The sequence below is a fragment of the Somniosus microcephalus genome, chromosome 3 (assembly GCF_052327205.1).
Source record: "Somniosus microcephalus isolate GS21.2 chromosome 3, FLI_Smic_1.0, whole genome shotgun sequence".
In the NCBI taxonomy this organism is placed as follows: Eukaryota; Metazoa; Chordata; class Chondrichthyes; order Squaliformes; family Somniosidae; genus Somniosus; species Somniosus microcephalus.
Window position 1 is genome coordinate 72,900,133 of NC_140989.1, and position 20,206 is coordinate 72,920,338.

Sequence of the window (20,206 nt, forward strand, 5' to 3'; positions counted from 1 at the left end):
TCAGATGACAGGCATTAGTTCACTTCAGGGTGGGCTCGGCAACACTCTCTTGACAGCTTTAACACAGCTTTAAATGCACCAATGCTTTTAGAGGCCTGTTTAAAGTACATTTATAGAGTTTGCAGGAGAAGAAGGAAGGGGTTGGAGGTGGGGACATAGGCAAAGTACAATACAAAGGGAAAAATCAGGTTTATTTTTAAAAATTAAATATAGCTATAAACTGCTTTTGAAACAAATGAGAATTACTGTGAATATATGGGACCTTGTCTAACAAGTACTGCAATGTAGCTTAAGGCAGCTACTGTTTATTTAAAAACAGTAAAATAACCCAGGAGCTGTTGAGGTATACACTGAGTTCTGTTCAGAACCAAATTGTATGGTTGATTACTGTAAATCTTTTTATTTTGATTTGCCCATAACTTGGTGTAATTTAGGGCCATGAAATTTCTTATTGCAAATGCTTTCACATTTAACAGCTCTAAGCAACCATGAAAATGTCGGACTTGGAAAAATTGGCAGGATTGGCCCTTAGCGTCCCAAAGTGGCATTTCTATAATGAGCAAATAAACACAACAAAATAAGCATGTTTTACTTCAGTGAATTCAAGGGATTTTTCCAAAGAAATAAATATTAGTTTTGACTTACTTGCATATGAGCTTTTTATTTCTTATGACCTCAGCCATGATAATTGCAATTCTACAGTGGAAAATATTCCATTGCACTTTGCACAGAGAAGAAAAACTATTAACTAATCTGAAGCATACAGTTAAATCTAGAATTACTAGTATAGCCTGTTTTTTTCCCTCAAAAATAACTCCATTATTCATTGAGAGCAATCCTTTGTTTTAAAATAAAGTTCCTGTTTTAGCATTTTGTTTCCATGTTTATTTTGTGTGGCTTTTACAGTATAGGGTACTTTAGCAGTTTAGGATCTAAACTCCTGGAACTTAATTTTCAGCACATTCAAAATTAAGCCATTTTTTAGGTTTATGCAACAGTAGCTGGGATAGAGGAATAAATTTATATATATAGTTCAACTGGATCCTGAATAAACCGGGCTTCCATGCATTGCATAAGAGAATTTTTATATCAGGAAGCACTAAGAGCTACAGTAAGAAGCTAGCCATTTGAGTGTATGGTCTTGGCAGTCAGGTAGCTGTTTGTGGTCTGGTGGACCAGTCTGTACACGGGGCTAATTTGATATTCAAATTTCTGTAAAACTGGTTGAGGCTTCAAAATGCAGCACTGCAGTATACCATTCTGAAATAAATTTGGCTTATTTTCCTTCGTTGGAAGTCCTGAAACAAATCCAATACTAGAATGGTTGGCAGTAAGTAAACTGTATTATATTTATTTTTAATGTAAAAGTGCTGGAACCATCTAAAAATAAACAGATGCATAGCAGTTCATTAGCCTGCCTGCTCGGACTGATTTTCCCATTGATTAGTCTCACTACTAATGCCTGTTCATTCCTCACTTCATAACTAATTAACGTCAGTTCCTTTCTGACTGGTTGACTAGTTTCAAGATCTCTGAGCATGTGTGAATTTATATGGACTAGTTACGGCAAGTACAGGCTTGACCACTGGAGATTTTTAACCCTAAAATTCATAGAGTATTGTATTTAAAATCACTTTGGGAAATTATTAAAAAGCTGAATTGTGGACTGTTTGTTTGTGGATTGTATTGCATATACTGTGGGCTGGATTTTCAGTGTCCCGTGAGGCGGGCTTTTAGGCGTGCGGGGGGCAAAAATCCTGAATTCGGGGGTCCCGACACCATCCCGCCCAAAACCCGCCTTCACGTAAGTTTCAAAGGAGGCGGGTACCCGCCCCGCACTGGGACCCGCCGACCCGAGGCGGGAAGGGATTAGTGCCAATTAACTGCCTGTTAACAGGTAGTTACCAGGCAGTTTTTAGCCTAATCCCTATTTTGAAGGGTGTCGTGTGGGATTCCCGACGGCTCCAAACCACACCAGGTTAGAGCAGGTGGGCCGTCGGGTTGAAGGACTTGGAGGGGTCGAGATGTCGGTGTTCAGGTGAGTGATGGGTGCATGAGTGCAAAGGTAAGTGTGTTTGGTGTGTCTAAAGTGTGTAAAGAAGTTTAAATTACCTGTACTTACCTCTACAGCCTTGCTTCCTCTAGGCTTTGGGAGTCCATCATTCAGCCGGCACAGAAAGCAGAATGGCTGCGATCTGTCAAAAGTGACAGCCTTCAGCTTTCAGTGTCGGCGTGATTTCTAACTGAGTCTGCGTAGAAGGACTCAGGTTAGAAGCAAGACTGTCAGTGTTTGACAGCTTCAAACAGCTGTGAAACACTGATATTTCATCTGTCAAGACGTCTTGACAGATGAAATTTCAGTCTGTGACGTCACCTGTTGCCGGGTGGCCCTTAATTGGCCTGCTGAGCCCGCTGGGTGGGCTCAACAAGGTCAATCAAGGGAAAATCGCATTGATTGGCCGCATCTTGATGGAAGCGGGACTAAAACCCGAAAGTTGTAGTCCCGCCTCCTTCCCGACTGCTGAATGAAAATCCAACCCTGTATCTTTGTATTTTACCAGTTAATATTTTATGCAGTTATTTAAAATTCATTTTTGATGGGTGCCATTAAGTAGTACAGAGAGAGTCCAAGAACATATTATTTACTTTGTGCATAGAAAGAATCTAATTTTGTGGGTAAGAAAAACTTACAAATCCTTGCTTTTAAATTGTCATTCAGGATCTTCATTTTGAAGGGAGAAGGTATTTGGAAATTATCTACTAACCTATGTTTTCCCCCCTCCTTTCTCCAATTTTCTCCTCTCCCATGCTCTCCTGGAGGTATTGACTCCTTGTTGGGCTCTATGGTGACTTCCAGTACCTTGTTCAATTGGCCATTTCTCATGTGTGAATCTAGACCGTGAATGCGAGTATGGGGAGGAGTGAATCACAATTGACCCTGATCCTGCCCAGATGTCCACACTTCGACTAGGTCAATGAATAGCAATAAAAGCTGAACCATTGGGATGGAGGAGCCTACTAGCAGAGTTTTTGCACCATTTGCCAAGTGTTACTGATCTCACAATCTCAGGAACTGATTTTATAAGATAAATTTGATAATCATCTGTATTCCCATAGAAACATAGGCTATCGGCCTGTCAATACTAGTGTCACATCACTTGAGTGTTTACAATGGGTTACATGTGCTATGAAAGTGATAAATGCCCCTGTTGCAGTGCAGATTTTGGGCAAATTTGATGTTTGTAGTGGTGCAAAGTTGGTATGAAATTGCTGATAAGAAACTATCAAATTCAAATTCGACCTGCTTTCACTGTCACCAGCAGAGCCTTCACGATCTTAGCAGTGGGAGCCTTAGTGGTGGAGTAGAGCTGTGCTAATTCCAGTATAACAGCTGGAACCAACACATGTTCATGATATATATTGAAATTTCTCTATCTAATGGCATGAGTCTGACCAATCTTTACAGGTTGGTAGACCCGTGTCAGTAAGTAGACTGTGGGCACAAATTTAATCGCGCTGAAGGGGCGGGTTTGGAGGCGGTTCCGCTGTCAAAATCGCAAAGATTGACAGTGGGTAGGAAACCCGCTGACAACCCGCCTCCACGCGAGTCTCCCAGGTGTCGGGTCTGTCAGCGGAGAACTGATCCGACACCAAGCGGCGGGGGATACAATTGAGCTCATTAAATGGCTTGTTAAGAGCCAATTTAAGACTATTTTGAGGCTTACTTCTAATTTTACCTTCTCCCCCACTGGTTACCCGCTGTTCGGGGAACACACCAGCTCAACCTGACGTATTTTGAATCTGCTCTGATGTTTCTGAAAATCTGACAGCTGCAGAAGTGGTGTCAAGGATGCCATGTTGCAGATGGTGAGTTTCAGAGCACAGAACATGTTGGTTACTGCATTTTTAATACATATAGAGATTTCTTTAGCTTACAAGTTTTTAAATCCAACTGTATGTCCAGTGCCACCTCATTGGGAGAACCACTCTCACCATTGATAGATTGCTTCTGTCATCTCGCCCGCAGCTGCCATCTATTCCAGCAACATGAAACAATCAGACTTTGGTCCTCCAATCCTTCCACAATCAGCCCCAACACCAACATCACCAACCTTCTCCGCCATCACCTGATGCTGCACTGGATACAGGGCATCAGCCCCTGTCAAATTTGCTGGCTGGGAGGCCAGCGATGGCATCAGCATGGTCAGATTTTCTTCACTTGATGCTGTAAACCCTGGCTGCCACATGATGCGCCAGGTTCACACCATCCTACACCAGCACCTTGAAGCATCCCTTTAATGTTCCAGCCATTCCATGCACACTCATCACTATAGTTGGGGGGTGGTGGGGGGCGGGGGGCGGGGGGGAGTTATGACTGAACAATCACTGGAACTCAGTAAGACACTTCCCAAGGTGCGATCAGATCTGTCCAATAAGGGGCACTTTTTGAAAAAGATATTTCACTGTATGACAACACATTACCAGAAACTTCACATGGACATTAGCTAAACCTCTCAAGTGCCTACCCTTGTGTGTTGTTAGTTGGTATGCTTGCAGTAGGCTGAGGGTGCATGTGAGGGGTGGCTAGTGAGATGGGGAAGTGCTAAAGCAGGTAGAGAGGGTTGGTGGAGTTGCAAGGTAAGTTAGTGTCCTGGGGAGGTTGCTTCCGCCGTTGAAAGGGAAGAGAACCTCTCTGAGTGCTGCGACTCCATCCATATGCATATGGAGGGAGACACTGGAGAGCCTGGGTGCAAGCTTTCACCTTTGTGCAGTGATTGTCAGTGTTTGCAGCACCTCAGTGCTGTCAAACACTGACAGAACAACTGTCAAACTCCATGTGGACATGGTCCCTTTAAGGAAACTGGCTGATGATGTGTCATCAAATGACATCATCAGACCCGCCTCCTGTTAATTGGCCGGTAAGCCCACAGGGCGGGCTTAACAAGGCCAATCAAGGTAAAATCACGTTTGCAGAACGGATGCAGCTGGGAGCGGGACCGGAACCCGGAAACCAGCTGTCCCGCCCTCATCCCACCTCCTCAAGTAAATTTGCGGCCTGTGTGTGTAACTATGTGAAATGGGCTACATATGCTGGGCTGTCTCTTTTCCTCTTAAACTTGGAAGCGCCAGCTAGTTACGCCAAGGCACATACATATGTAGGGGAAAGTAGATTACAACGAATGTAATATGGTCAACTTGTGTGAGGCAACATTGTTCAATGCATCTCATCACTCTATCATCCTAAAGGTAACAATGGTAATAAAGCCCAGGACTGATGAGATAGGTATCATACTGGTTTAATACTAACATTTTACCTGTAGCTAGTATTTATATACTTTATACTAGAATGGCCTTAATAGCAGTTCATGTTAATGTTCGATATTTCTATTTGAGAGTACAAATTAAGGAAGGTATTTTAAGTTCACAAAACCATTCATAGAATCATAGAAAGTTACAGCACAGAAGGAGGCCATTTGGCCCATTGTGTCTGCGCCGGTCGAAAGAGCTGTCTAGCCTAATCCCACTTTCCAGCTCTTGGTCCATAGCCTTGCAGTTTACGGCACTTCAAGTGCATATGAATCAGTGAATCGCTGAAAGTTAACATGCAGGTACAGCAAGTAATTAAGAAAGCAAATGGTATGTTGGCCTTTATTACAAGAGGATTTGAGTATAAGAGTAAAGACATCTTAATGCAATTTTATATGGCCCTGGTGAGACCACAAAGGGAGTATTGTGTACAGTTTGGTCTCCTTACCTAAGGAAGGATATACTTGCCATAGAGGGAGTGCAACGAAGGTTCACCAGACTGATTCCTGGGATGGGGGTATTGCCCTAGGAGGAGAGATTGAGTAGACTAGGCCTATATTCTCTAGAGTTTAGAAGAATGAGAGGTGATCTCATTGAAACATACAAAATTCTTCCAGAGCTTGACAGGGTAGATGCAGGGTGGATATTTCCCCTGGCTGGGGAGTCTAGAACCAGGAGTCACAGTCTCAGAATAAGGGCTCGGCCATTTAGGACTGAGATGAGGAGAAATGCCTTCACTCAGAGGGTGGTGAACCTTTGGAATTCTCTACCACAGAGGGCTGTGGAGGCTCAGTCATTGAGTATATTCAAGACATAGATCGATTGATTTTTGGATATTAAGGGAATCAAGGGATAGGGGGATAGGGCGGGAAAGTGGAGTTGAGGTAGATCAGCCATGATCTTATTGAATGGCGGAGCAGGCTCAAAGTGCTGAATGGCCTACTCCTGCTCCTATTTCTTATGTTCTATGTTCTTATATCCAAATAATTTTAAATGTGATGAGGATTTCTGCCTCTACCACCCTGCAGAAATTTAATATCATTGAACTTGAAAATATGGAATGAATACAGAACCTACATTCTGTAATAGTGCTCACTGTATTAGTTTTTCACAGAATCATACAGCACAGAAGGAGGCCATTTGGCCCATCGTGCCTGTGCCAGCTCTTTAAAAGAGCTATCCAATTAGTCCCACTCTCCTGCTCTTTCCCCATAGCCCTGCAATATTTTTCCTTTTTTAAGTATACAATTCCCTTTTGAAAGTTTTTGTGGCTAGGTTTGGATCTACCTGTTAACTAAAATTTCTAGGCCTAATTATTTAACTACTGGGAATCAACTAATTAATTAATAAAATTTTTCAATATTCAACTAGTCCGTGTTCCCATTGACCCAAGTGTGCACGAGGTCCAGTGACTCCATTCCAATCAAAATAAATGGCATCTTTAGTGCTGATGACTTTAAAAAATTGCAGCATCGTACTTCTGAGAACGACAGCTGAGAATATGTGAGCACTAAACGTTCAAAAAGAAATGTTCCCCTTATTCAGATTAAAATGATCAAGTTGATAACACAGATAACATCGTTGCATTTGGGCATTATGGTCATTTCCATCCCTAAGGTGCTCATTACCAGCTTGAGTGATGTGGCCATAGTACACTCCAGCATGATGATGATGATGCTACATTTCAGTGATCAACCATGAAGCTTGTGCCAGGAATATGTTTAGGAATAGTTCCAGGCCAATTAAATAAACAAATCGTAAAGTGAATAGTTGAAAGGTCTAAAATAGATAAACATTGCCATGTTTTAACCTGTAAAGTGTTTGTTCGTTTTTCCCCTTGTGATTTTGGGGTGCTTCCTCTTCATTAGGTAATTAAACATTAAGATACATCTAATATAAAGAATTGTTTTGTCTTCTTTGAGGAACTAGTAACCAAAAAATAATAATTCTTTTGGTGAAGGTATTAAGTTAAATATATATTTTAAGATTTTAGAGGGACCAGTTACCTTATTTTGAGCTCTGCAGTATTGCTTTCCTTGTTGGATTCTATTCTTTACCACATTACCTCACCACATTAGCACTTGCATCTCCCTCAGATGGCATTCTGTTTCCATTCCATTCACAGTGGCCAAGGATCATATCACATAGGCACTTAGAAATACAATGCGCACTACCCCTGAGAACACAATTGCTTTCACAGTCAAAAGTATTGATCAGCTCTATTTCTGGTTTTCCATTCAGTCAGAGCTTTTGCTCAGAGTTGGATTTTTTTCATTAGGGAGGGGAGATTTAAATAAAACCTGGATATCTTATCTTCTTCCCTCCTCTCCATCTACAATTGTCTTAATGCTATTTTTAACAGATTTAATTGCTATTGTTGATATATTTTGCAGTCTGCAAATGCTGACAATCAGATATCATTTTTACTTGAAATAATCCTTGAAAGTTATAATTTTTAGGAATCTGATTATTGAAAAAACCTTTTGTTTTGATAAGAGTATTAAAAGTCTATTTTTTATTATGAGTTTTGGTTGAAGAATATAACAATTTGTGTGCTACTTTCGAGAAAAAAATACCCTCCACATAATAGGTGATAACAGTGTGCAAAATTAGGTGGAATCACACACAGAATGCCTATCCTAATAAGACTATTTTAGGTCAAAGACATGCAAAAATGATATTGTGTCATGGAATTTGTTTTAAACCAGGTACAGTTTAATTTCAATTATTGACCATGAGCAGTTTACAGAGGCCAAGTGCAGAGAATTCCTTCCACTTGCTGCCTTCATTATCCAAATGGACATTATTTTTACAGCACTTCCTGGAAGTGGCTATTGCTTTTTTTTATTTTTAGGGGAATTATTTTGTTGGACAAATGATCATGTTGTGGAATGGGGGACCGGGAACCATTGTAGGTTAGTGAGGACAGGAATGATGGGTAAGCGAGACTTGGTGTGGGTTCTTCTTAGGCAGCAGAGTTTTGGATGAACTGAAGTTTACAAAGGGTTGGAGGATCAGAGCGCATTGGAATAGTTGAGTCTGGAGGTGGTAAAGGTTTCAATGAGGGTGTCAGTTGCAAATTAGTTGAAGTAGAGGCAGAGGCAAGCATTTCAGTGCTGTGTGAGGGGCAGAAACCTGATTGGAGGAATTGAAACCGGGAACTTCAGGAGAGATGGGCACAGATCTGGGAGACAACATGTGTAAAGATTTTGGAGAGGAAAGGGAGGTTGGAAATGCTTGGATAGTTTTTAAGTGCAGATGGGTTGAGGGTGAGCTTTTGAGGAGAGGGATGATGTTGGCGGCCTTGAAAGGGAGGAGAACTGTGCCTGAGGAGGAGGAACTATTTACAATATTAGATTTCATGGGGGTCAGAAAAGGAAGTTTATTGGGAATGGGGTCAAGTGAATAAAAGATGGCTATCATGGACAAGATGAGCTCAGAGAGGAGGTGGGGAAAGTAGGAGAGAAACCCGAGAAAGATGGAGGCTTAGGTCTAGATTGGTTCTGTCTTCACAAAGGAGGACACAAATAACCTCCCAGAGATGTTGGGGAACATGGGGTCTGATGAAAGGGAGGAACTGAAAGAAATCAGTATTTGTAGGGAAATGGTGTTAGGGAAATTGACGGGATTGAAGGCCAATAAATCCCCAGGGCCTGATAATCTACATCCTAGGGTACTTAAGGAAGTGGCCCTAGAAATAGTAGATGCATTGCTGGTCATCTTCCAAAATTCTATAGACTCTGGAACAGTACCCATGGATTGGAGGGTAGCTAATGTTACCCCACTATTCAAAAAAGGTGGTAGAGAGAAAACGGGGAATTACAGACCAGTAAGCCTGACATCGGTAGTGGGGAAAATGCTAGAGTCCATTATAAAAGATGTAATAGCAGAGCACTTGGAAAACAGTGATAGGATCGGACAAAGTCAACATGGATTTACAAAAGGTAAATTGTGCTTGACTAATCTACTGGAATTTTTTGAGGATGTAACTGGTAAAATAGATAAGGGAGAACCAGTGGATGTGGTGTATTTGGACTTTCAAAAGGCTTTCGATAAGGTCCCGCATAAGAGATTAGCATGTAAAGTTAAGGCACATGGGATTGGGGGCAAGGTACTGACTTGGATAGAGAACTGGTTAGCAGACAGAAAGCAAAGAGTTGGAATAAATGGTTTTTTTTCCAAGTGGCAGGCAGTGACTAGTGGGGTACCGCAGGGATCAGTCCTTGGACCCCAGCTATTCACAATATATATTAATGATCTAGACAAGGGAACTAGATGTAATATCTCCAAGTTTGCAGACGACACAAAGCTGGGTGGGCGTGTGTGCTGTGAGGAGGATGCCGAGAAACTCCAGGATGATTTGGACAGGTTGGGTGATTGGGCAGAAACATGGCAGATGCAATATAATGTTGATAAATGTGAAGTTATCCACTTTGGTGTCAAAAACAGGAAGGCAGATTATTATCTGAATGGCAATAGATTGGGAGAAGGGGAAGTGCAAAGAGACCTGGGTGTCCTTGTGCACCAGTCGCTGAAGGTAAGCATGCAGGTGCAGCAGGCGGTTGAGAAGGCAAATGTTATGTTGACCTTCGTAGCGAGAGGGTTTGAGTACAGTAACAAGGATGTTTTGCTGCAGTTGTACAGGGCCTTGGTGAGACCATATCTTGAGTATTGTGTGCAGTTTTGGTCGCCTTATCTGAGGAAGGATGTTCTTGCCATGGAAGGAGTTCAGCGAAGATTCACCAGGCTGATACCTGGGATGGCAGGAATGACGTATGAGGAGAGGTTGGGTCGATTGGGCTTATACTCGCTGGAGTTTAGAAGAATGAGAGGGGATCTCATTGAAGCTTATAAAATTCTGACAGGACTGGACAGACTAGATGCAGGAAGGATGGTCGGGGAGCCCAGAACCAGGGGTCACAGTCTAAGGATAAGGGGTAAGCCATTTAGGACAGAAATGAGGAGGAATTTCTTCACCCAGAGAGTGGTGAACCTGTGGAATTCTCTACCACAGAAGGCAGTAGAGGCCAATTCATTAAATATATTCAAGAAGGAGTTGGATATATTTCTTGAGGCTAAAGGGATATGGGGAGAAAGCAGGGACAGGGTACTGAATTTGGATGATCAGCCCTGATCGCATTGAATGGCGGAGCAGGCTCAAAGGGCCGAATGGCCTACTCCTGCTCCTATCTTCTATATTTCTATGTTTAGATCTGAGGGGACCTGAGGGAGATTTGGCTTGGTGGGCTGGAAGAGGGAGGAGCCTAGAGAACACAAGCAATTGTCATGGTCCTCCAGTTCTAACCTTAGTGTTTTACAGGATGAACTCCGAAATGGAGTAGTCCATCTTCTTCATGGCTTTGGCTATTCTGAGTTCATTCTGTTTGATTCAAAGAGGGATTCAAAGGCTCACGGTTCAAAAAGATGCTACGCTGTCTGTTGCTTTAGATGAGGAACTTTACTTGAAACTGGTTGCATAGCTTACAAAGAAGATGTGATCGCAATATCTGGAGTTGAACTTGAGTGTACAAACTCAAACTGGTGTGAGGAGGTTTCCTGCAGGAGTTTAAACTCCACATTGCTTCAGTGAGTTTGTGAGTCTTCTAATTATGCTGCCACTTTCACATTGCTGCAAACCCAAAACTGCTTTAATAAATGTGAAAATGTCAGTATGAATGTACCCTTAGACTGACTGTTTTCTGTAGCTGAACTGGAACAAATGTTCTAATAACTGTAAGTGATGAGTTTCGGTTAGTGTGCAGAGACTCGGTGCATTATCTCAGGAGGTACTAGTTTCCCATTGATATCGGAAGTCTATCCCACTGATTATGGACATAGAGGGCAGGATTTTCCCTGTGGAGGCGGAATGGCGGCGGGAGAGCTGGTTGGCGGGTTCCAGTCCCGTTCCCGTCTGCAGCCGCTTTCTGAAAATGATTTTCCGTTGATTGGCCTGGTTAAGCCCCGCGGGGTTCCCAGCAAATGAACAAGAAGCGGGTCTGATGACACCATTTGATGACGTGTCATCAGCCGGTTTCCTTAAAGGGACCACGGCCACATTGATTTTGACAGTTGTGCTGTCAGTTTTCTGCAGTATTGAGGTGCTGCAAACACTGACAAGCACTGCACAAAGGTGCATGGCTGCACCCAGGCTCTCACATGACTCCCTCCATATGCTTATGGAGGGAGTCACAGCATGCAGGGAGGTTCTCTTCCCTTCCATTGGGCGGAAGAGACCTCCCCAAGAGATCAACACAGCCCGGTTGCACATTGCACAGGAGGACACAAGCAGGGATGTCGTCAGGAGTCCCTGGCTGCAGTGGTGCCAACCTTTCAATGATCTCAGTGGATCACGAAACGTTACTGCAAAACCACACTCAAGCTCACCCTGCTGTGCCACTCATCACATCCCCATCACTCAGCCTTCCCTACCCTACTTCTGCACATCCTTACTCACACCAACTTACCTTGCACCTCCACCCATCCCTCTCTATCTACATTATCACTTCCCCGTCTCACTAGCTACCCCTCACACTCGCCCTCATCCTAGTCCAATCATATCAACTAACCACACACAAGGGTAGGCACTTGGATGTAAATGTTCTGTTAATGTGTTGTCAAACATTGAAATCTTTATTTTCAACACTTTGCCTTATTGTACAGATCTCTGTTCACCTTTGGAAGTATCTTTAAGAGTTGCAGTGAATGGTTAGAGATAACGGTACCCCCCACAATGGTGATGAGTGTGAAAGGAATGGCTTGGTCATTGTAGGAATGCTTTATGATGTTGGTGTGGGGTGGTGCCAACCTGGCGCATCATGTGGCAGCCAGGGTGTACAGTGTCAAGTGAAGTAAATCTGGCCATGGTGAGGCCATCGCTGGCCTTCCGGGCAGCAATGTGGTCGGGTGCTGATGACCTGTGTCATGTGCAGCATCAGGTGATTGCGGAGAAGGTTGGTGCTGTTGGTGTGCCTGATGGTGTTGGTGCTGGGGCTGATCGTGGAGGGATTCAGAGGACCAAGGTGAGATTTTTTCAAGGGCACCGATGTTGCTGCAATAGATGGCAGCTGAAGTTGAGATGGCAGATGCGATCTGTCAATGGAGAGAGAGCTTGCTCCAAGGAGGTGACAGTGCATATAAAGTTCACAACACATATTTACAACCTCAATACAGCTCAAATGTGTCTTCCAAATCCTGAAATCAGCAACTTCTGGCATTTGAAAATAACTGATGTGAAAGGTTAGGTTTTATGCTGCAGTTGCAGCTGTGAACTATTCAGCTCGTTAGAAGACCCGATACACTCAGCTGGCATGTTTGCCGAATGACGTGAAACACGTAGAAAATTTGTGAAAATAGAAAAAGTCTGGCAAAATAGCAGTTAACAAGGAGTTAACAAGCTGTTAACTACCTTAAGTGCCTCTCCCGCCGCTTGGTGTCAGGCCTGTTCTGAAGTCGCAGACCTGGCACTTTGGAAATTGGCATGGAGACACCGTCAATCATTTTGAATTTAACAGCTGACCCGCCTCCGAACTTGCCCTCTGAGCGCCAGCAAAATTGCAGCCAGAGTTTATAATAGGTGTCCAGATTTTCATCAAAAGTGGTTAAGTATTTAACAACAAGAGTTTTGCTCCATTCAATTGCATTCGAGTAACAAGTGTTCCACTATCTTTGAGTTTAGCAGGTTCTGGTAAATCATAAATTTGTCTGTTTAGATAGTGGTCATCTATCAAATAACTAGTTAGTAGAAAGGATCATCTTGATTCTCTCAGAATTTTTTTTTTATTCGTTCACGGGATGTGGGCATCGTTGGCAAGGCCAGCATTTATTGCCCATCCCTAATTGCCCTTGAACAACTGAGTGGCTTGCTGGACCATTTCAGAGGGCAGTTATGAGTTGACCACATTGCTGTGGGCCTGGAGTCACATATAGGCCAGACCGGGTAAGGACGGCAGATTTCCTTCCTTAAAGGACATTCGTGAACCAGATGGGTTTTTACAACAATCCGGTAGAATGCTGTATAATATATTGATCCTAACTGGATAGTGTGCCTGCCATATCCCTGAGTTGTTGACTTCTGCTTAGGCTGCTAAAGAGAAGTACTAAGTGAATGCCAGGTATATCCTGACAGGGAAATGGGAAAGCAGTCAAGGACTACATTTTACACACCAAGCAATTGTCTCAACTGCAGCGGAGGCTTGAGAGAACATCATCTGGCCACCTTTTGGCCTGCAGTTGGTGTGTGGCCAGGGAAGAGCATGGTCTACAGCAGCAGTATATGAGCAGTTGATCTCTCTTTGGGTAATTTTTTATTTCTGGAGAAGCACCTTGTCTTTGCTTGTTGCTGACTCCCGATGAGTAAACTGAGATTGGGGGCTCACTATTTGAATAATTGTGGTTGTGAGCTGGTATTTTGCACATCAATTTGTCTTATGCTCACAGTATGATTCTTGACTATTACTTTTGAGATATTTGTGCATATTGTAATGGAAAGATGGTTCCTGTTGAGTTTCCAAACCAATATTGACCAAAAATAGGGAATGGTAGGGCTAATGGTGAGGCTTTAGCAACATCTTTGATCTTTTTAGTCTCTTTCATAACGGGGTTTCCGCCACACATTTGGCGAAGTTGCGGTACGGAGCAGGAATAGTTCTGAGGGTATTCCAGGCCATATATTCTACATACAATGGTATGCTGTCCGTGAATTACACTAATGTTCCTATGCCACAGAGCGACGGGTTATAGGACTTCCGCAATGATTCACCATATCTCAAGATCCAAAATCTGATCCATAGTAGATGCTAGTAGATGAAGTACTAGATGGAAGCCTGGTGCTTTCCCTCAAGGAACATGGAAGGAGACACTTTGATGCTGCCCCATTTTTAAACTTTTTTCCCCCACATTTTTGCAAGTTTATTTTTCATTTCCTTTTAACTTTTTAGTTTTAGTGTTAATGGAGTAGAGTTTCCGCTTCAAGCGCAATCGGCAATCCGGGCGCAAATTGTGCTCAAAATTGCGCCTGTTTTCCGAATTGAATTTTTTGCTCAAGTTTCCACTCAAACTCACTTGCATATTGGCGAATGTAAAATCTTCCACGAACCAGTGCAATCGGGCAGCGTTTTCTAACCTAATTTTTTTTTCTTGCATTAAAAAAATTCCTTGATATATTTAAGAATGGTAACCTGGTGCAGTTTTATTACTACAGTTTAAAATGGGTTTAATCATAAAAAATAAGCATTTTTAATCAGAGTGTCTGGTCCATCACCTGTGAGTAACTTGATTTTAAATAACTGAAAATGACTTTAAAGAAAATTGACAGAACCATTTATTAGTGTCATTGGTGCACAGTAGTTAATTTCTTAGTAAATTAAATAGTTTTTCATATTTAATAGCTTTTAAAAGGTGTCTATTAGTGTCCTTGCACCTAAAAAAAAAAGCTTATTTATTTCTGTTTTTACTCAATGTTCAAACTCTTTTTACCTGTTGCTATTTCCCCCATGTGATTATTTTGTATTAGTACTTTTCTCTATTCTTTTCCCTATTTTTGTGAGTTCTCTGTATGATTATTTTCCCCCCTCTCCGTGTCTTTCAGTTGGAGTGCGATGAGACATTCAAAATTCCCAAAGATGCAAATGAGTCTTTTGGGAACTGCAGAAGCAGGGGAGCATTGGCAGCAGAGAATTGGGTAAAGTGTTTGTGAATGGACCATTATCCAAGATACTAGTATCTAAAGTAGATGAGAAACCGAGAGGGGCCAGGAGTGCAGAACAGAGGAACTGATGAAAGAGGCTAGGGCTGGAGTTGTAGGAGTGAAGAGGTTAATGAGTGAGCTTAAGAATCAAGTAAGATGAGATATGTTTTGTGTTTCTTTGGTCATTCTCTGTTGTTTTCACTCCATTTGTAACAAAACTAAATTAACTGATGGTGCACTCTTTTAACCATGGCTTGGAATGTGTATAGTGATTCTGGTTTTCATGGTAGAGTTTCAGACCAAGCAATGTGAAAAGTAAAAATATCAAAATGACATTTTTCTTAAATTTTGAGACCAAGCAGCAGCGAGTTCAATTACTGTAGTCTTAAAAATAAAACTAAGACTTCTAAAACTACAGCTATTTCAAAATAAAAGTGGAAAATATTTGGAGGGGGAACAAATTAATTGGCTCACTAACAATTTTTTTTTAATAAAGTGGGTAGATTTTTTTATGTATCTCCTGAGTTTAAAGATGCATTTCTAGTTTTTAATCCCTGATCTGCTACTGCCAAAAATTAGAAATAAGAAAAGAACTTGTGCTTGCATGTACAACAGCGTCTACACTTCAAAACGACATCATTGACTGTGAAGCGCTTTGGGATGTCCTGAGGTCATGAACGATCCTATATCAGTGCAAGTTCTTTCTTTCTATGTGTTTCTCTCTGGGGTGGGAATATATTACTTTTTTGATTTTTATCCTTTCCTTTCTGGTCTCCTTGGGCTACATATCTCCTAAAGTTGAGATGGCATGTGCATGACCTACTCTTTAGCTGGTGAAATTTCCTCTGAACCTTCAGCTTCCCCCTTTCTTTTCCTGCTTCCTCGATTCTTCCTTTACATTGACGTGACCTAGTTCACGCCCCTTTCAGTACTCTCTCGCTTAAGTTACGGCAGGAGTGCATGGTAGGGTCCAAGGATTTTTGGGGACGTGGTCACCTCAATAATCTAATTCACCAAACGTAACCAGTTATGCCCTCGTATATTGGCAGACAGGGTTTCTTTCTGGAATGGTTGATTTGCCTTTCGGCTGTTTGGCGTTGCGATTCGCTGGGGAAGAATTTTGTCTTCGTTGCCTGGGTGGTAATCTGGTGGAGGTGATCACCTGCCCTTTATAGAACCCACCCAATTTTCATTTTGTCATAAACCCAAAATATATGAAGCCTTTGCACAGAGCTTTTTAGTCAAGTGCCAAAAGTAATTTATTTGCTAAGAAACTACAACCTAAAAGCATAAATTAAATAGCAGTGTAAAGTGAGCAGCAATATGTAAACTGTTCTTTATTGGACATACAGCAATGTTTGATGGCAAGACATGACCATTTCTTGGTTCCATAAATGTAAGGTAACCAAATACCTCAAAATAGAGAAACCCCAGTCAGGGAGTTTTAGTTTTTGTCAATCTCAATTTTGTTTTTCAGTGGTGAAATGGGTATAAGTGTAGATTTACGGGTTGGCACAATGGCACTGGGTGTCAGAGTACTAATGCTCAGCGCCATGGAGTGCCGAATGAGTGCTTGTTCTGTCTGCTCATTTCCCAATTTGAGTGTAGACAGTGGAGTTGTCCCACAGGGAGACATGGAGGGGCAGACAGAAAATTGGAAGAGAGACTTCAACAGCACCTCATTCCCCTGTGACCTCTACCACCTCTACCACCAAGAAGGACAATAGCAGCAGTGTTGTGAAAACACTGCCATCTCCAAGTTCTCCTCCAAATCACACACTTCCTGATTTGGGCATATATCATTGTTCATTGTCCTGGCATTCCCTGTCTCGCATCATTCTAGTAGAACCATCACCACAAAGACTGCAGTAATTCAAGGAGAATGCCCACTGCTACCCTTTCAGGGCAGCCATGGATGGGCAATAAATGCAGCCCTGCCAGCATTGCCTATATCCTTGGAACAAATTAAAATAAAAGTCATGTCTATTGATCCCCAATACTTTCTGGTGGCCAGCTACAAGGACCATTGGCTGCATCTGGAGCAGGCCATCCATCCTCTCAGCAGCAGAATTGTCGAGGCCAGGGAGATGGAAGATACGGGTTAATTTACCCGAAGAAAAATGACATTAAAAATTAAAAGAAACATAACTGCTATCAAATTCAAACATTATACATCAATGAAAGAAAAACGTATGCTAACTGTACAGGTTCAATGTCTCAGACCCCTGAAAGCCTACCATGATCATTTAGATGTGTTTTTTTTTAATTACATTGAAAAGAACGTATTAATCATTTCATCTTGTCATTCCAGTTTCCATTTTTTCTGTGTGTTACACTGTACTAAATGGTGATGGATTTCATTATCCTTTCTGTGGTACTGTAATTAACTGAAATCCGCACAACCTAATTTTGTGCACAAACATATCCTGAAGATTGCTTTGACTTGTATAAAAAGTAATACAGTTAGGCTTGTGCGGAACAAATTTAATTTGATAGCAGGTGGTTTGATAAATCAAGGGCCATGTACTTTTCCTCTTTTTCGGGGGATGGATTATTGGGGTGAAGGGAAAAGTCTTCAAAAGCTTTGCTTTTAGCATATTAGTTGTTTAAGACCCAGAACTGAACCTAATGCAAATCAGGTTTTGTCTATGGAAATGTTAAATTGTATGTTTTTTATTGTAAAGGTTATTTTTGTATTAAAGTAAAGGCCATGACTGCATAGCAAGGAGAGAAATTAGAATACCGCTAGTTCATATTTCGAAAAATGAAATTGAGATTCCCTAGAGGTTCATAAGCAGTTGCTTTAGGGAAGAAGAAACATTTAATACAGCACTGAAAGGAACCAAAATAAAGAGCTCAGTGGTTCTTGTGTACGCTGTAAGTAGCACATAAGATGCAGCATCCACTTATTCAGCAGCAGCATTAGGTTTCATGCCCTGTTAAAGATAGTAATGTATAGCAGGTAAAATGAACTTTTTAGGAATATTAGAGGCCTGTTTCTGTGCTGTATATCAGAACTGTCAAAATGTATCCACATAATTGATAATACACTTAATCTTCAAAAATTCTGTGTAGTTTCTCAAAATAATTTTGAATTCATAAATGTACCCCTTTGTATTCAAAAATATTACTGCACTGTATGTCGACACAGGTTATTCTGATATTCTGTACCATTTGTAAGGCATCTCTGATCATTGAGAATTCTGGGTAGGTACAAAGGAAACAGTTGTCGCGATTCTTCCCCCACTACCATACATAATTTTCTCTTACCCAAATTACTGCTGAGTATCCATGCAGTTCTTTAAAAAGACAGCATGGTGCAGCCTGCAGATGTGTTGGTGTTGCTCCTTGTTCAATTTACATGGGGGGACATTTGAGGAGTATGGAAAGGCACTCTTTCTTTATTCCTCCTCCTCTGGCCCCCGTCGTCAGAAACCAGTGCTAAAATATCTCCTAGCAGTTCCCTTGCATACAAAGAGATTGTACTTAAGGGCACCTGCATCTGTTTAATAAATTAAAAAAGATCTTAGCCATGTGGATTTCTGAGAGTTCTTGACTATTTTAACTTGTATTAAGCTTAAAGAAATTAGAAAACGATTGGTTTTCCCTCTCTGAGCTGTTTCAATAATTGACCTTTTAATTTACAACCTCCGAATTGTAACACAGTATGCGAGCACTAGTAATGAAGATTAAATGAAGTCTTACCGAAAGCATCAAAATGAAGATAGATTGGGTCAACAAAAACATTTGCTATAGATTAATGTTATAGTATTGATGTGGGTCTATTTTAAAGCTCCTTTTGCAGTATTTATTTCTGTCTGTTTCTGTGTTGCTAGAAGTAGAATGGGCAAGGCTGCTGGAATTATCGTAATTATCTGAGTTTAACAAAATGCTGAAAATAGGCTTTTTAAGTTTGCTTAATCCTGAAATGTTCTAAGTGTTGTAATTAAAAAATCAAAACAGGTTATCAGTATAGCAACAGAAGGTTAGCTCATGTTATGTTCATATTACAATGCACAGTACAACTTTATGAGACAGTGCCACGATTGTCACCCTTCACTGTAAGGTAGTGTTATTACAGCAGGTACCTCAACCAGGCGGCAGAGGGGATTGAGTGCCTGATGATTTGTAAGATAATGTAAAGCAGACAAAATGTCATTTGTAACAAGCAAAGTTAATCTTCAGTTTCTTGTCAAGAGATTCTGACAAAAAGCATTAAGAAAGAAAAGACACAGCTAGGCTGTATGGTACATTTTGTAAAGCAACATTTAAGTCATGGGGGTTGCACTAAAAAAGCTGGAAGACCTTGTATTGGGCTGTTTTTATTATCCTGTACAAGACGCATAATTTTATAGCCTTTCTACAAAACATGAAATTTGTAAGTGCCTGCTTCTGATCCAACTATTTTTTGCTTCCAGTCCATACAATATATATATATTTGTAGAAACAGAAGAAAGTGATGGACAATGTAATGTAGTACTCTCAGCTTGCAAATATTTAGTGTAATTTAACTTTTAGAGCCCGATCCATCTTCACATAATAAACTTAAGTCTATTTGCTGAGCTGACTGTATCACCCAAAGCAAACTGGTCAGCATGTAGCCCCTTAACCAGGCACACGAAACGGATCACCGGCCCTTTATTGCTGTGTAAACAGTAGCCGTTCATTTTTTTGGGGGGTGAGGGGGAACCTGCGTTGCTGCCGCTGCCAGGGCTGTGCTTTAGTATGCAACCTGTTGCAGCACTGACTCCCCTGTGGCATGCTGCAGTTCATTTTCCAAACATGCGGCATTGTTTTTAAATATGGAAATATATGGCCGTCATTATTGGTGCATTTCTTCAAACGTGTCCAGCATTTGAACCTTAGGCTATAAAAATGTTGATCTGAAAATGGCAGCAGTCAGTTGATGAATGCAGAAGAGAGAAGCATAAATCAGTGCAAGGCATTTCTTTCCTTCCCCCCCCCCCCCCCCCCCCTCGTGTCCACAGAGAATTGTTGTCTATTGGTTCAGAAAATGGAGAAATGAATCTAGCAATACCCAGTGCTGGTTAGCAGATTGTCATTTTTGGGTTTGATGTTCTTTGGTATAATTGTCTTTCATGTGAACAATGGCAGGAGATCTCTGGTGTGCCATGGAAGCATGATAAAAGAGGCTGATCTTGCATAGCAATGTCTTTTATTATTAGTGTGTAAAATTAGCAAGCTGGATGTTGT

At 41.5% G+C, this 20,206-nt stretch overlaps 1 protein-coding gene across 7 annotated transcripts in view; it reads left to right on the forward strand.

The window, feature by feature from the left end:
- Positions 1–20,206, forward strand: part of esrrga (estrogen-related receptor gamma a) — a 233,516-nt gene that overhangs the window by 46,438 nt on the left and 166,872 nt on the right. For 5 of the 7 annotated variants that reach the window (XM_085981118.1, XM_085981127.1, XM_085981130.1 and 2 more), the window contains exon 3: positions 14,894–14,986. The exons of the other annotated variants lie outside the window; for them this stretch is intronic. In XM_085981118.1, the coding sequence (XP_085837244.1) occupies positions 14,894–14,986 (93 nt within the window). The remainder of the gene's footprint in view (positions 1–14,893; positions 14,987–20,206) is intronic. 7 annotated transcript variants of the gene reach the window in all.